Below are 12014 nucleotides of genomic sequence, written 5' to 3' on the forward strand. Positions count from 1 at the left end.
TGTGCTCCTTGCTTCTATATGTCGTTCAAATCTTATGGTTATAGGCCAGTATATATTCACGAGTTTCTTCTACAATGCTAACGACATGAATTTACGGTAACGACTTAATTTAATTCCCATTAATTCATTTTATTTCTAATTTCAGTTAATTCCACCAGCTTTTCACACCTTTCGTACTAGAGAGCTTAGAGAGCGAAGTAATCGGATTACATTGAGAATGTATGATCCGGTCGAACATTGGCAATCACCCGGTCTGACGCGTTCAAACAACAACAAACAAGATATGATCGATGTTGTTGTCATTGTGGATTGAAACAAGGTAGGGTAAACGTTGGTTGGTCGTACCTGTGCAACATAAGCTACAGGTCACTGCGTTCAGGTAAGTTAAAACAGTTTTCATTAAGCCAATAACGCTCTGTAGAAATTTAGGACGCAAAGCTCCCTTTATTTTGTGTGCATGGTTCTCTCTAACCAGTAGAAAAGTAGGACTTCATATTTCATTTCTTTCGTGCAATAGAAAATAAGATGTAAAACTTTTAACTTTTTCTCTATGGAATTATCTTCAAAAGTTCAATAACATCACAGAAAAGTAGGACGTAAAACTTCATTTCATTTTCTACAATATCCATTCCTAACACAGAAAACTACATTTGTGTCAGGAACAGTTCTCGGTCATCTACAGCATCCATGTTAGAATTGTAGAGCGTGTATTGTCATGTACTTTAAGTAGGTTAAAAAATAACAGGAAGACTAGATTGATGAAAATTTGTCTTTAATGATCGTTGCCCTTAGAGCCGCAACTGTTTCCATGATCAAAAATCTCGCATCCCAATCTTGCACAGCATTCCCATCTCGCCATGCTAATAGATATGACGTTTAATTTCAGAATTAGAAAGGCTATAGACTGTTAAGTTTTGACCAGAATTAATGAGCAAGGATATATAGATAAACACATCCAAGAAAAGAAAACCGAGTATGACAGAAACTAAGAAACACGTAGGAACATCCACACAACCCCGCACCTTCAAGAAGTTATCTCGACTAAAACTTGCGCCAAGAAAAGTTCAAGCTGCTACAATTCAAGATGGCGAATCCTCGATTGAAGTGAGAAGTATACTTTCAACAAGCAGAAGTAATATGACGTCATCCTCATCTGGATCCATGATTGGCGCAGTTCGAAAACGTCACAAGAGTGAGATGACGTCAGAATCTATATCATGTCGTGTTACGTCAGAGCAGCAGCTTGGTGAAACGTCAGAAAAATCTGTGACGTATGATTCTAATAATTACAAGAAAACACCGAGGTATTTCATACCTAAACTGTTCGAGATTTGGGCTCCTCAGTTGTGTCCATCTTACCGAGCCAATGTGAAGTATGTACCAACCAAACCATCATCGTTTGCTACTGTGTCATCCTTAATTTCTAGACTAAACATGCCAGTAAAATTTAAAACTGCAGAAACTGTCGTTGAGACGTGCGTTCATTTCCAAAAAAGCAAACAATTTGGTAAATGACATTCATGTATCATATATAAGAACAGAGAAGCAACACACGAAAAGAATTGGTTTTTGGAATAGTGGGTTGATTTTACCAACTTATTGTACATATCAACAAGGGACATAACTCAACATTGATAAGGGACATGACTCACCATTGATAAGGGACATAGCTCACAATTGATAAGGGACGTAACTCACCATTGATAAGGGACATGACTCACAATTGATAAGGGAAGAAACTCACCATTGATAAGGGACGTAACTCACAATTGATAAGGGACATAACGCGCCATTGATAAGGGACATAACTCACCATTGATAAGGGACATAACTCACCATTGATAAGGATATAACTCATCATAACTCAATCTCGATCGTTCCGAAGATACACCCTTATCTCACCATATTTTTAAAAAAAAATCTGAATGAGGTTTTGTGCTGATTATTGTGCATCGATAGTTTTTCTTCCAGGTGTTTTACTATTAACTATAATTCGATTTCGGAAACAGTACTTATGTTTTTCATAGACGGATGATAATGACCTAGACATCGATTGCGGATTCTGGCAATTAATGTTATCGTGTATAAGTTTGTGAAATACGCAATGATCATCAGAATTATGGATTCAAACATTTTGAAATAATAAATATCGAGTTTTCTGAATAAAGATGATATTGATTTCAACGATTGTTCACCCAACTCAGTAATTTCTGTCGGTTGATTGAAAATTTAGAAAGTAGGACATAAAACTCCATTCATTTCATTTCATTTGAAAATCTTTGAACTATAATTTTACCAATTTCTTTGTAATTGTGAACTTCTTTATTGGCCTGCATTATTCAATGGATGGTTTAGATTTAACTCGTATCCATCAAGAGGACGTGTTCATTTTACCAGAAGCATGAAGGACATGTTAATATGAAGGCTTATTTCATTGTAGTCTTGGTATCTCAAGAAATCTGCAGTTGTCTACCTTGTATGCCATAGGAACTTTTTAATATTTTCTATGAAATTTTATCTGATTATTTTGTTGCTATTTCAGAAATGAAATGGAAGGAGTTTTACGTCCTACTTTTCTGCACCATGTGGGCTAATGAAGATAGACAACGCCAGGCAGGGTGCAATGAGGGAAATTTTGCTAGGACAGCGGCATTAGCCTGCTCTTTTTCGATTTCCAATTGTCGAGGGATCTTTAACGTCCGCAGCCTGTAGCACACGGGGCCTCGGTTTATTGCATTTTCCATTAAATATTTGTAATTGTGAAATATATAAAGATAAATATAAAATGGCTGTGGGTAGAACTTCGCCGACTGAAAGATTTAATTTATTGTATTTTGTGACTGATACCGCTGGGTAAAGAAATCCGGAAGTTCCTTTCAAGAAGGACATCACAAAATCAAACTATATGAGAAGAGGGATCAAGGTGTATTTTAAGAAAGCTTCCAAGGAAACCTACCGGCTCCCGAGTACAAATTAAAAAACTTTCACAACCATATCAATTAACCGTCAATATCGATTGGACAACTTATCACAGGTATATAATGCCCCCCCTCAATTTGGGAAGCACTTTTAAAGATAAAAACTGCGCAAATATACCTACAGTGTCTCAATAGTTTTTTCTTGGGTGCAGTTTGGGGATATAAGAAGTCCACTATATATAGATACAGCTTTATGGAACAACAATCACTGGGGGAAACACGTCGAAACGTTGCATAAAACTTTAACCAGTGATTGTTGTTTCATAAAGCTGTGTCTATATATCGTACTCACAATTGCTAAATGCCATTCAAAGACTTTAAGTCCACTATAGTTTTACAGACGACTCGTCTTTTTAACTATCAAAAGCGGATAATTCTGGACTCATATGGATTTGAAGGCCCAAATTTCTATGGTGGGCTGTGAACACTATTACTGATTATCTTAACTGAAGACTAGGGTACAATAGGTCAAATCCAAGGCAATCAGAAGACAAAAAATTACTGAAAATATATTTTAATAATGATTTTATCCATTTACAATGATGCATAAATTAGGCAAAAAAAACTTTTATTTATTTCTTCAGATACATGATAACTCAAAACAAGATAAAAAAAAAAAAAGGGGGGAACTAAATTTATTCGACGGACAATTTGTTAATTAGAAAACTCAAAAATTCTAAATACTAAGTTATAATATAAATAAATGACATTTATATTAATGAAACGTTAATTATTGTCCAACAAGGGCAATAACTCTATTTTAAGTCTATTTAAATGAAAGTTAATCGGCTTCCTAATCTAGAAACCCAAAAATATAACCAAATGAAATGAAATCTTTTGAACATCGTCCATATTCTCTTCAAAAATGAAATCAAAAATCAAAAAAGAATCATTTTTTAACAAAAAAACGAAGAAAAATGAAAAACTAGAAAATCAGTCTGGTAAAGGTACTATTTTAGATCTAAATCTAAATAACTAATTTCATAATTTATCTACTCTCAATTGGTTAAATTCAAATTATCCAATCAGAATCATTTATTTGAATTTAAATTATCCAATCGGAATCCTTCATTTGTGACATTATATGAAACAAATATACGGCGCTTTTATCACAAATTAATCAATATATATATATACACTATGTTAGAGGGCTGATTAATTCCTGTTTATTGCCAGCCTTTCTTTTCTGTCGAGGTTTTGTTAGTCTAAAAAGACAGTCCCCCTATACAACCTGATGTCAGGATTGTAAACCTGAAACATCAAAAGAGACTGGATATTCCAGAAATGATTTTAAATTCGAGTTTGGTTCCATACATTGCTTTTAAATTATTGACTCAAATTCTACAAAATTTAAAAATTTCAAATAAAAATTCAATGATCAAATTTTGTGAATGATAGAATTGTTCCTTTTTTAAGTTGTTCATGATAGCTTTAAGGTTAGCCTTAACTGTTTAAAGATATGCATAGAAGATTGGAATGTAGTAAAAGATTATTATGATGAAATGTTGGTAATTCTTTGAAGATTTTTTAACTTTGCAAAAACGTCCCTAAAAAAAAATTATTATTGACTATTGTCTGATTTAAATTTTAAAGAATAAAAAAAAAACAAAAAGTATACAAGACTTCCCTTCTTAAAAATTTCTGCCTTCAAATAAATGTTAAATTTCCTTCTTGGGGAATTACTAGAAATGCTTAACTCCTAGAAAACCTTTTAAAGATACAGATTCTGTAAAAGAGTATGGAAATAGTAATTAACCTATTGGAAATGCCTCATTTGTGGCAGTTTTATTTTCAATTTTAATAAACAGATTATAAATCTAACTTATATAAAAATTTATCAAAATTCAAGAAAACATGAAATAACGAATATGAAAAAAAACATAAAAGCCCCAAAACCACAAAATGTAACGATACAAAAAATCTCACAAATCATTCATTCAATTGGAAATTTATAATCAAAGCCGTTTCCTTAGAAACAGAAAATTTCCTATTATTTGACACACTTTCATACTGGTAAAAAATACGTGCATTTGAAAAAGTGTCCTAATTTACATAAAGTATATTATAAATACATACCACTGTCATTGAACAAAAGATCGTTTCGAGCTTGGACCAGAAACTAAAATCAGTAAGCACTATGCAAATTGTTCTGCAGATATCCCAGTAAAGAGAAATTTAAGGAAAAATTTGTTTCATCCACAGAAATTTGTTGAGTCAAAGATGATATGATGTGCCAAATTGAGTGCATTCGAATTATGTTTTGTCCGTCCATAGATGAGGCATGAATATCCAAGGATGTTGCCTTCTAACAAAAGATATTTTGACCAATCTAGGAATTAATTGATCAATTGAAATATGGTGCCAACAATCAAAGAATGTTTCGTTCAGAAGACAGTAGCTTGACTTAAAGTTGAAATGGTGATAATGATAAAAAAGCACTGATTTAAGTACATTTGTTTGGCTGTATCGTAAATATTTCTATCGTGGCTTAAGACGTAGGGCCTTATTTTCAAAAACAAGTAAAGAATACTCCGTATTAAGGATATACATCAATTGGTGATCAGTTTTCATTTAATGTTGGGATTAGAGACGATGATTAGTAGCCTGTATGGAAAACTACCATCCAACTAGTCTAGTTTAAATTCTTTGATCTTATTTCAACAGTATCATCAAACACATTATCTAATGCCACATCTAATGCAACATTATCTAATGCAACATCATCTAATGCAACATCATCTAATGCCACATCTAATGCAACATTATCTAATGCCACATCATCTAATGCAACATCATCTAATGCCACATCTAATGCAACATCATCTAATGCCACATCTAATGCAACATTATCTAATGCCACATCATCTAATGTCACATCATCTAATGCAACAATATCTAATGCAACAGTATTTAATGCAACGTCATCTAATGCAACAGTATTTAATGCAACATTATCTAATATACATTATCTGATAAGACTTGACATACTTAAAAACCAATCAAACAATAGTAAAAACAGCTGTGATTGGTCCACATACTGGGCATACGGAAAATTAGCCAATCATATCAGTGGAATTAGGATATCTTACAAAATGATACCTACAAGCCTGCCATCTTTTGACGAATATAATGAATTGTATTTGAATATTTTTCAATGATTTATATACATAATGAAACTAAACATATAATTCCCTCCATTCTTTATAGTAATGTACATTATAGCAGTCTGAATATAGGTCATGGAATTCCCAATACTAATTAGGTCGGGGATTCCCAAATCTATATTTAGACTGTTGATAAAATATCTGTATCCTTTATTTTCACTGATTGTCAGTGTCTGGTAAAACAAGACTATATTCTGTTTCATCCCTTTTCATTCAAACCTTTTCATCAGAAGAATGGCTCTTGAATTCTTTCAAAGTTGAGTCTTTCCGTTTTGTCCTCGTAAAAATACTTTAAATGGTTTCTTTCTGACAATATAACTATATTTCACATGTTCTTTTACCAAACTACAGAATAGCCTCTCTGTGTAGTTCCACCATTTTTGAAAAATTTAACAAATCACTTGTTTACATGATCAAAATTTGTGTTCACCCATCACAAATAAATCCCTTTCAACAGATCTGATTGGTTAATGAAAGTTTCTCAATGATCAACCAATCAGATTTGTTGAAATTATTCAGTTAGCCAATCATTGGTGTTTCTGAAGCGCTCTGAAACACTGTTTAGTTTAAGTATTGAAACCAGCACAGCACGTGCTCCGCTATATTCCCGAGAAGTGTGATCTCTCCGCGTATTTTGAAATGGGAAAACATTCTTTTATAAAGTATCTGTTTTCTCCAAACTCCGCCATTTTACAGCACTCTGTTTGTGTCTTGTAATATTTTAATTATATCACAACTTCTCAATAGACCAATAAGAATAACATATTATAAAACCAAAACCGGTTCCGGTTTAAACCAATAGCAGATTAACTAATGAGCGACATGAAAACTGAAACCAGTTTAATTGAAACCAATTCCAGATTGGATGGATGATTTGCATCAGGTGGAGGCACAATATGTAACGTTGATTCTGATTGGTCAGGACGGAAGCTATTTTTAGACATCCACTTCATCGTCACTAGGGTGACCAGACACACGTGCACATAACAGAAAGATATCACTATACCAAGTATCTGAAAAATTCAAAATACTTCATTAATATTTGGAAAGTAATTAAGTATTGTAATCAAGCAAGCAAGTAATTCGAATGGGAAAGATATTCTCAACTTCCATTTGACAATACTTGGAGTACAAACAAAGGGGTAATCTGAAAAATGTAGTGATTCCACAAAGAAAAAACAGGCAGCAATAACCAATCACAGAAGACTTTTTAATGGGATCACCAATACCACTAGTAGTACAGCGATTCATTTGATGTATGCTGAACTTGGTGTAAAAAACCATAAAACTTGACATCAAATACCATCCTTTAATAACCAACGTTTCGTCAAAAAAGTTTTGACTTCATCAGGGGAAGAAACAAACTGCAAATGGTGGAAGGCAGTTAAGATTTAAATCATTGGCAGGGATGGAGGTGTATAAGATAGCACTTACTAAAAATAATGGAACAACTGCTGATACGATACCAATCACTATAGCATAGTCATCTAAATAATTTACTAGTTGATCATAACAACCCTGAAATATAAACAAACAGTATATTACAATCAAACAACAGACAGTATCAAATAAACTGATTATCTTAAATACATTACCAGGCTCATCCATACCCAGACTTGATAGTTCGGAGGGACAAGCAATATATCTGTTGGGGTGATTGTGTATGGTGTTTAGTTGCAGTCATTTTTAGGGGTGCAATCCGACCTCACCCCTGTAGCTACAGGCCTGTATATAAGTATGATTTTATGTTTTTAAATTTCTTGTTTCTCAATAGTAAAGCAGAATGGAAGAAAACAAGAAGAGAACAAGAGAACAGGAAAAAAAAAACAGCCAACTTACATTAGTTAATAGATGTGGGTTTTCATTTTTATATTTTGAAAATTCATTATCAACAAAGTTAGGTGGTCCCTGGAAAAACTCTTGACCTGTACAGACGGCAATATTTCTGTCTTTACAGCAACTTTCAGGAACTAATTTACCATCTGTTGGTTCTAGAAAAAGACAATAAAACAATAGGTCATCATTAATTAGATTAGCTAAAAAAAAATCTGTTTCAGAGACTAATGTACAAGTGGTCAAATAGATGATGAACCTGTCCCTTTAAAGTGACTGTAAAGAAGTTTTCTCAATTTTTTAAGTGTATTGGGAACACTGATAGCTTCAATTTGAAACAATACTAATTTTCGATCAAATGTCTGTGGTTGTTGTAATTCCACTAAAACTAAGTGTTTGATGACGCCACTAATCGTGAAAGGACTTATGTGATAAACCATATTGACGGGTGTCAGTCCACCATATTGACGGGTGTCAGTCCACCATATTGACGGGTGTCAATCGTAACTGGCCATAAAAAAAGCCCAAGACTTACTGTTCATTTCTTGAATAAACCAAACAGTGTTTAATTTGTAGAAAGCCCAGGAATCTTTTGATGTTACGTTTCCTGATACTCCACAACATTGTAACTAAAAATAGAACAGATACAATCAACACTTGCACATGTAATATTTGTATACTTAACAATTTGAACGGTTTGTCTGAGTGAGTCCAAAAGTACTGGGTTGATATTTCAATGGCCTGGAGGTGCAGAAAATCCTCACAAAACAAAGCCTAGTTTTCCTGTCTCTATACCAGCAGACAAATTTCAAAATAGCCATCAGAGACTGGAATAAAGGCAAGTGTTTTGGTGTAACAGTCCAGCAAAGACATTTTGTTACTGTAAATCCAATAAATAGCAAAATAGCACTAGGTGGTTATATCCATGACTTGTTAAAAAGTTTGCCCTTCTTAAAAAGCTTTCTGTGTGTATTTTGAACACTGATAGCATCAGTTTTCAATCAGATGTCTGAGGTTCATGTAATTTCACTAAAACTAAACATTTTATGACATCTGTTACAATGTTTCTGATAGAAAGCTGTTGGCTTAAATAATAAAATGGTTCTTACTTTTCTCTGCATAGCATCCCATGCTTCAGTGACACGTCTATTGTGGGAGTTGCCGCGGACATCTACCCCATAATTCTCTATCAAACTGAGTCTCATTCGACCTTTAATATTACTGGTTAACTGGAAACACAATATCACAATGTATTACATAGATATACTCACAAACCTTTTAATACTCTTCACCTCTCTAACAACCACAGAAATACATTCACTATAAATCAGCAGTCAGTGGATCGACTGTTACCATGTAACATCACATACCGTGAATCGGCTGTTACCATGTGACATCACATACCATGAATCGACTGTTACCATGTGACATCACATACCGTGAATCGGCTGTTACCATGTGACATCACATACCGTGAATCGACTGTTACCATGTGACATCACATACCGTGAATCGGCTGTTACCATGTGACATCACATACCGTGAATCGACTGTTACCATTTGACATCACATACTGCTAACTAGTGCTGGATATCCCCAATACGTCACAATACGATAAGTATCCCGACGCAAGGCTCACAATACGATTTTTCAAAATTGATTTTAGTGACCTACCAATCCGATAGACTTATTCATGAGAGGTTAACTTAAGATGATATTAGTGTTCCTGTCATCTGATTGGTCAATCACTACGATCGACTTAAAATCTATTTTATTATCCAATCAAATCGGTGTACTACTAAAAATCTGTTTAAGTTAAGTTTTGGAGAATAACTAAAACATTCAGCCAATGTTCTTGGTTCAGGTGATTTAGAATGAAGAACTGCCCATACTTTTTAATTATTCATGAGTTTAACGAAAGCATGGTAGAAATACGTTATAGCTATAGAACACAAGGTATTTGTACAGTTTATGCTGTTAAACTTTATCATGAAGTAAATAAAGACTACCTACCACTGCTCTGAAGAAGAAGGCTAACCCACAGGCCACACCCAATAAAATAAAAACTATTGCTAAAGTTGTTCCATACTGAAATATAGAAATTAATAGTCATTGTAAAGAAACAATGAGAAACTTCTAAAACTGAGACATGGCCAACAGTTTTATTAATTCTGTGAAAAAGTCAGAATTTTTGTTGTTAGAATGATAAACAGTATATCCTTACAAAATTCCACAATTACGACAAATTTTAATCGTATTAATTCAAGGCCATGATCTTGGGCTTCATTTATAAATCAAAACTGAACTTACAAATGAAAGGACGCATTTGTCTTCTCGTATTGTTCCACAGCACCCACAGAAAGCCAGGAGGGCCACTGCTCCACCCCCAGCAATTAGTAGATATGTTGTTACTTCATACAGTTGATTGCCAACTATAGGGGTCACCTTCCTAGCACTGAAGTCTGTCACAAGTAAAAATATTCCTACACCTAAAGCTGCACAACCAATCACCTGAAATGACATGAAATAAAGTTTTACATCCTACTTTCTGAACCTGATTTAGTTGGGCAACACCACTTATTGTGCAATGAGGGAAATTTTGTCATGTTGGCAGATCTTTTTATTTGGAACTGTTGAGGGATAACATACACAGCCTGTAGTACATAAAATAGATAAACTCACCAATATACAGACATTATAACAATGTAGAGTTCCTCTCAGACATGTTGTACAACCGTCTTCTGTCCGTCTGTTTCTTGTAGTACGGTAGTCGTCAGGCGTGTCACGTGACGAACGGAATGGCTGAAAATATATAGAGGGGAAAAATTAAGCGTTTATTATGACAGGTACAATTAAAACAAATGAAATATATTATACAGAGATAATGCAAAGAGATAAATAGGGATCTTCGATACTCATAATCTGTAGCCCAGGAGGGCGTGACTTCCCTGTGATATACAATAAACACGAACAACTATATAATAGTGGCAGGTGTCGTGCAAAGCAGACCATGCTTACTTTTTGCAAAACACATGATGTTACTCTTTGGAGTAGTCCACTACTATAGGCCCTACAACATTTACTCCTGATTTTGCCATTCTTTGGATGAGATTTTGATTAACAGAATTGTCTTGTATGTACATATATTTTTATTTTCATTCGGAGCTTAAATTTCGAATGAAAGAAAGTGAATTGATGTTTCAACATTTTAAATTAATAAAGAAATGAGTATGTAATAGCTATAAAAATTATCTAATTCACCCAGTGTTTTATTATGACATCTATTATTATATTATATTAGCCATATGTAAAGTATATTACTGTTGTGTCTATTATTAAGTTATTATATAGCTACTTGATGCAAGTAGAACAAATTGTGTACCAGTACTAATGTATTTGTCTATGATAAAATGTTTGTTTTCTAATGTAATTACACAGTAAGACACAGTCTATAGTTTTACATTATATTTTATGTTATCAGTGAATATTAGAACCCCCATTCTCAAAATATCTGAGATTAACATAGGAGCGTAAACTTTATAAATTAACCCTTTGATAACGTAAAAAGTCATGTTTTTCTTCTCTTAACGTGGACCTTCACACACAAATTAAACAACAAAATACTGTACGATGTTGGAGATGTGTAAAATTCTTACTTTGGTTGTTTTACGAGGAGCCTCCTTGGTGTTAGTAAGAATCCGACAACAAGCGGCAATATCCTTGAATATCACATCCATGGCCACCATCGGGACGACATATAATGTTCATAAATTACAGAATAGCTCATTTAGTGAGGAGTCCAAACTTCAAGATTATCAAAAAGTTCAAAATGTATCCTTTTCACTTAGCATTTCATCTGTCAGTTAAAATATACTTCCATTCTGGTTCAGAATGACTAATCTAGTAGGAGTCAAAATTACAAGCTGAGGATTAGAGTTAACAGATTGTCCCCAGGCAAAGTCTTTTTCACTTGGGTAATTTATTTGTCACTTAAAACATACTGACATTCCTGTTTCTAATTATAAATCATTATGGATCA

At 33.7% G+C, this 12014-nt stretch overlaps 2 protein-coding genes across 2 annotated transcripts; one reads left to right on the top strand and one right to left on the bottom strand.

The window, feature by feature from the left end:
* Positions 1 to 975: 975 nt before the first annotated feature.
* Positions 976 to 2594, top strand: LOTGIDRAFT_157851 (hypothetical protein; the record flags this gene model as incomplete). The annotated part of the gene is made up of 2 exons (XM_009050446.1): positions 976 to 1373; positions 2543 to 2594. 2 exons carry the CDS (start codon positions 976 to 978, stop codon positions 2592 to 2594), a joined length of 450 nt encoding a protein of 149 aa, XP_009048694.1.
* A 4354-nt stretch (positions 2595 to 6948) lies between these two features.
* Positions 6949 to 11721, bottom strand: LOTGIDRAFT_157852 (hypothetical protein; the record flags this gene model as incomplete). Its single annotated transcript, XM_009050447.1, has 9 exons — positions 6949 to 7155; positions 7577 to 7660; positions 7982 to 8133; positions 8511 to 8604; positions 9085 to 9204; positions 9989 to 10063; positions 10286 to 10486; positions 10658 to 10777; positions 11632 to 11721. The coding sequence occupies 9 exons, from the start codon at positions 11719 to 11721 to the stop codon at positions 6949 to 6951; spliced, it is 1143 nt and encodes a 380-aa protein (XP_009048695.1).
* Positions 11722 to 12014: the final 293 nt, after the last annotated feature.

This window comes from Lottia gigantea (genome assembly GCF_000327385.1).
Source record: "Lottia gigantea unplaced genomic scaffold LOTGIsca_15, whole genome shotgun sequence".
In the NCBI taxonomy this organism is placed as follows: domain Eukaryota; kingdom Metazoa; phylum Mollusca; class Gastropoda; family Lottiidae; genus Lottia; species Lottia gigantea.